Consider the following 6221-nt stretch of genomic DNA (forward strand, 5'->3'; position numbering starts at 1 on the left):
ACGACGACTCTGAACGCTTTGTCAGATTGGTGCTGATATGTGTGGAATTCAGCATTATTGTTATTTAGAAAATGTATAATTTTTTTATAATATTCGGGTGTGTAGAATTTGAGATGAGTAGAAGTTGATTTATAGCTAAAACAAGTGGGTCCGGCAATGTTTGAGTAAGGTTTTCTTAGTTCAGAAATTTATATTACATCTTTAATGAAAATTGGTGGTGGAAATTTTTATTTCTTCTGTGTATGTGTTGAAGAGTGTTGAGACCCCTGACTTAGTGTTTCAAGATCGATTACATTATCATTGTTTGTGTTAGTATTGGTGGACGACTACCTACGGTTCAGAAATTACAAAGACTCAGTAATGGTTTTGAGAGTTAAATATTTCGGTTTATTTGTAGACGTATTGTTAGTGGTGAGGAAGGTAATGACCGTTTATTGGTTGCTGATTGTGGTTGGGGTTATAATTGATATTTGTGGCTGCAGAGTTAACGACTTTCTTGTTAATTATTTTAATAGACGTAACCGTAGATTTCGATTTAGATGGCTTGTTACCTGTTATAGTGAGTTAGTCTTATCTGGATCCAAAGGTCACTGTTTATAACGGTGGCTTGGGAAGTGATCGGTATACAAATACTGTTGGGTCTCCGCTCAGAATCTAATATAGTTATGTTATAACTTACAACTTTTATAAAAATATTTCCTAAAGGTTTGAGGATTTAAGGTTGAAAAAGATCTCTCTGGAGTGGCTGTAGATACTGTCAATATTCAAAACTACAAAATATTTGAATTTAAAAATGAACTCTGTATTTTTAAACCATTTTTGGTACCAAAGTGATAACAAAAAAAAATCATAATATTAATTGAAAATGTTTATAACTGAAGCTTCGAATTTTTTTGCAAAAACCTTCGTATCTTATGATAAAATTTGTTTTTCTTAATCATGTAAAACACAACTTTTAACGTGTACGAGACACGAGTCAATGGGGGGGGGGGGGTCTGGACCCCTTGGACTCCCCGTAAATACGCCATTGGTTCCATTAGTAAATAGTGTTATCATTCATTGTTTTAACTTTATATTTTCATTATTAAAATTAAAATTTTAATAACTAATTAGATATTAATAATGAATACAACTATTTATAAATATAAGTTATACCTATTTCATTATTGCAATATAAAAAGTATAACTAAATTGTTTACATTAAAAAACAAAATAAATATTATATCATGGTTCATATATTCGACAAATCAATTATTTTTAGTAATATTGTGCCAACAAACAACTTGAAGTTCCCATGTTTATATTATTTATTTAATGATTAATTTTATTAATTGATATCAAAAAAAACTTAATGTGTATCTATCGCCATTCGTGTTATAGTAAAGGAAGTTTATTTAAATTATTTTTATACTTAAATTATTATATTAATTCAAATTAAATTATATTAAATTTTTAATTTATTTGTTTATTTTTATTATAATTAATTTATTATAATGTAATATATCAATAAAATCTAATCATCCTCAATACTTGGTATTTACATAATTTTCCATACCTAGAAATATAGTATACATATTTTATAATGCATTGGGAAATTAAAAAATCCATTAGATATTAATATATTATATATTTTCAAAAGTAGATTTCATTCAGTTGGTATCAATAGACACTTAAGTTTAGAAACGAAAAAAATATTAAAAGCTTACCAGTCGACCTTAAATCTACCAAATTCGTAAATAAATAAGACGTACAATATAGGAAATTATTATGAATGTGCGATCAATATTAAATGTTTTAAATCGGTGTTTTTTGGTGTTCGGTGTGGGTAGTATAAACTACAACCAAGGAAAGTTAAGTTCAACGATGATGTTTTATATCTTGCGATGTACTATCATTTTTTTTCAATTCAAATCGTTGATCGACGAAAATATGATATTGGTAAATAATATATATTAAATTAAATTTAAATACTTTTATAATATCATGATACATCATATACCTATATATATGTTGCACAATTTTGCATTTCTGATTGAAGTACATATATTTTATTTTTATTTTTATAACTAATATATTATATACAATCTATGCCCGAGTGCATAATAAGAATATGTGCTGCAAACAATTTATTAATGCATAAAAAAGAGTGAGGAGTAGAAACCATCTAGTAATCGCATTTCCTTGAGGTTTACATATATGATTGATTAACAGAGCACCTATACTACATCATCCTAATAACTGGATTATACAATATCTCTATAGTCTTAAATTATTAGCCTTTTTTTATTGTACAATGTATATATTTCTAAATATTTTAACTCAACTTACGTGTAAATTAAAAAACATAACCTAACAGGTATGACGTTTTGCTATATGAGCTTTACTTTACTTGAGTATTATTTATCATTAGATTCAAAAATTATGTATGTGTAAAATTTGAGTTCAATAGTAAATTCAAGCTTTGGAAAGTTAATGATAGTTTTTGACCGGGTTAAGTTAAGTTGATAAAAAACATTTAAAAAATTTAAAGTTAAAAGTTATCTTAAATTTTTTTAACTCAGTGATGTTAAAAATGATATGGAGACTTGCTATTAACTTATTAATATACTTAACTAGTTAAGTATTTTTAAAATTTTTTTTTTAATATAATATAATTAGCCATATACCTATATGGCTTAAAACAAAAAAAGTAAATGTTTGTATACCTATAATGCATCATTCATAATAATTGTATAATATTTATTATTTCATTAGTTCTAATTGAGTACTTATAAATCAATATAAATTGGGTTTTATTAAATGTAACTCGTTGTTTATTAAGTTTATATCAATAAAAATCGGTTAAGTTAAAAATTAAATATTAAAAAGTTAAAAATAAAAAATTTAAATTAACTTAACATTAACTTTTAAACTCGTTTATGCCCAGTATTGAATTAATCATTCTATACGAAAAAAAATACTTAGCGGAGACGATGTGTCAATCTCATTATGCTAGGACAATTTATTTGTTTATACTTCAATTTATACTTTTTTCTTATTTTAGTGATATGTGATGAATTTTTGACAAAATCATTTCATATAAGTTATCATTGTAATATCAAATAATGCATTATATAGTTTAGAATTGATTTTTTAAAAATCCATTATGTCAATAAAAAAATAATATAAGTAGTTCATGGAAAAAAGTTTCAAGTCCTTAAGGATTAATATTATTTGAATTACAACATTATTAAAACTATTATCGGAAAAAAACATTATTTTTCGTTTATAGAACCCATGTTTGTTAAAATGAATATGTCATATAACTATAAAAGATTAAACCCAACACGAAGTTCTTTAAATTTTTCGCACAACCATAAAAACCATATAAATTACCTATTTATTAGTCATAGCCCATACGTAGCTAATAAGTAATTTTTTTTACACTTAATTGCTAATTTATATTATTAGTTAAGATACTGGGTGGAATGTTGTAACACAACCCACTGATTTGGGCTTGACTATACATATTTGTATAATAGTTACCAAATTAAAATGCTACACAAGTCGCAAAATTGAAATGTACATAGGTAATTCGCTAAAAAAGTTTCAATTTATTTGGAATCATATTAATATGACTATCATTTTGCTACATGTTTTATATAGATATTCATAAGTTGTTCAAATAGTTTTAAATCTTGAATCTGTTAAATATATAATATGTACCATAAATACCAATAAAATTTACTATGTAATATGCGTATCATTAATGTGAAATTATATATTTTACAGTCAAAAAAGGTTGATCCACACATGTTTGACATAACTTCAATAATAATAATATTATGTTGTTTTGAAATGATTCACACTGGAAAAGTATTTTCTAATGTGTGGCGCCTATTTTTCGATACTCAACTATCAGTGATATTGACTAAACTTGAAGCAACTCACGAAAAATTGATACATTTGAATTTAGTTCGAACTATGCAAATAAAAATGAATTTCCTTTTCATAACAGGAATTATTGTTCATTTTATAGCAAGTAATGTATTTCTGATCAAATTGATTGTATCGACTTATTTCGTAAATGAAGTATTCGAAACTATGGTAATTAATAATAATCAACATTTTATAGTTATACAAACATGTTGTTCTTATTCACGGTAGTTACTTTCCGTTGTCCACTTGTTCACGTACTTTAGTCCATCAAATCGCACCCCTGAAAGAATATTGACACAAATCAAAATATCAAAATTTTGGGAAATCGACTTTTATTGTGTATAAATAGGATTTTTAAATAATTTTTCTTTTTTCAATCTTATTTTATTCTTTATATTGTATAGTTTACTCGCATATGCTTAAAATAATAATTTAAGTACCATTTCACCTATGTTTTATTGTAAGTCTGATTTCAGTTTGACGTGTGTCATTATTTCTGCTTGGAAAAAGAAATATTTTATGTGGTTGTACATCATAAAATATTTTTTTTCCAAGCAGAAATAATGACACAAGTAAAAAAAATCAGATTTACAATAAAACAAAGGTGAAATGGTACTTAAATTATTATTTTAAGTATACTAAAATATGAACTCTGTAAATTTTGATATTAATGACTCGAAAAACGTATTTTGATTTGTTTCACTATTCTTTCAGGGGTGCGAAATGTATTTTGAAACTATTGTATTTAAACAAAGTTAAATTATTTGTATATATTATTCTTATTGTACCAACATAGTTTATTCTGTAATGTATTTAACACGTTAAGAAATTGATCATTAGTAGATTCTATAATTTTTCAGGCCCAAGCGTTGTTTACAAACATAATTGAATGCATGGTATTTTATGAATACTTACTACTGATATTATACATTCGGTGGTTGGTGTACATCATAAACGAACAAATCCCGCAAAGACACTCGACCATAAGTATCTTCAGAGATATGTATTTGGAAGTTACAGAATGCTTGAACGATATCAATAGATCAATATACGGTTTACCGGTCATATGGAGTATTATTGGGGCAAATGTTGGTCAAGTGGTGATTACGCTGTATTATGGTGTACTTTTTCCTTTATCAGATACAACTGGATATGTAGCATATTATATTATTATAACGATATTAATAAAACTATTCAATGTTATACTATTATACGGAATTGGTGATGCCACGGAGAAAGAGGTTTTTATAGTATTTTTAATACGTAATAAACTAATAACCTAACTTTTTATTATTACTCAAAACATAATAATGTTACCACCACATAGTTACATTTAGTATTCTAGTGTTTGATAAGAATTAAATATTATTATTCAATAATTAATTAATCAGTACATACTGAATTTATAGATTTTATAAAGTGACTAACATATTATTATGTATTAAATATTAATTCAATTTTAAATTTATTTTTTGGATTACAGATAAATCGAATGAGCCTTGTCTTAAACCAACGGTCATTGATAGAAAGAAACCCAAGAATAAAACGTCAGGTATAATTAATATATTTATTAAAATAGCAATATTTTATTAGCTGCATATCTTTAGGCATTTATTTACATGGATTAACTGTTTTTTTTTTTTACTATTTAGATTAAATTTTTTATGCTACGAAGACTGCGCGAACACTATCATTTTAAGGTGTTTGGAATATGTAAAGTTAATCAAATACAATTACTTATTTTATTGAATAAAGCAGTTGGTTACTTTGTTGTACAACATATTTTGTTCAAATTGAATAGAATTAAAAATATATAATTAATCGTTTGTTAATTTTTTTTTATCATTATATAGTGTTATTATATTCAATGTTTCAACATTATATTTTAATTGTTAAAATTTAATTTTGAATAACTGTTTAGATATTAAAACTTAAAAGGTAATAAAAATACAGTAGAACTGCTTTAAGACGCTCTCCTAAGGACCAGTTCAAAATAGCGTCTTAAGCGTGAAATCGTATTAGTTACGTTGAACGTTGTCAAAAACACGGGACTCGTAAAAATAAGCGTATTACGTGGAAATCATTACAAGCAAGAGTGTAGCGGAGTCTTCCGTATTGATATTGATAAATATATTATACTTGATAATTTATAATGAAGGCTTGACAAGAGTCTAACTAATATTTATAATTCGTTTAGTTGATATAGAATAATTTAAGTTAAGTTCAAAGTTATTTTTTTAGATTCTGAGTGGTGTGAAGTATTTATATTTTACAATGATGTGTGTTTATCTTAAAATTTGACT

General features: G+C 25.3%; 1 protein-coding gene across 1 annotated transcript; it reads left to right on the plus strand.

Moving 5' to 3' along the window:
* Nucleotides 1-4481: 4481 nt before the first annotated feature.
* LOC132946625 (uncharacterized) lies at nucleotides 4482-5723 on the plus strand (the record flags this gene model as incomplete). Its single annotated transcript, XM_061016670.1, has 4 exons — nucleotides 4482-4490; nucleotides 4779-5159; nucleotides 5402-5470; nucleotides 5571-5723. Coding segments are annotated over exons 1-4 (612 nt in total), but the record flags the coding sequence as incomplete, so codon positions are not given.
* Nucleotides 5724-6221: the final 498 nt, after the last annotated feature.

The sequence above is a fragment of the Metopolophium dirhodum genome, chromosome 6 (genome assembly GCF_019925205.1).
Source record: "Metopolophium dirhodum isolate CAU chromosome 6, ASM1992520v1, whole genome shotgun sequence".
In the NCBI taxonomy this organism is placed as follows: Eukaryota; Metazoa; Arthropoda; class Insecta; order Hemiptera; family Aphididae; genus Metopolophium; species Metopolophium dirhodum.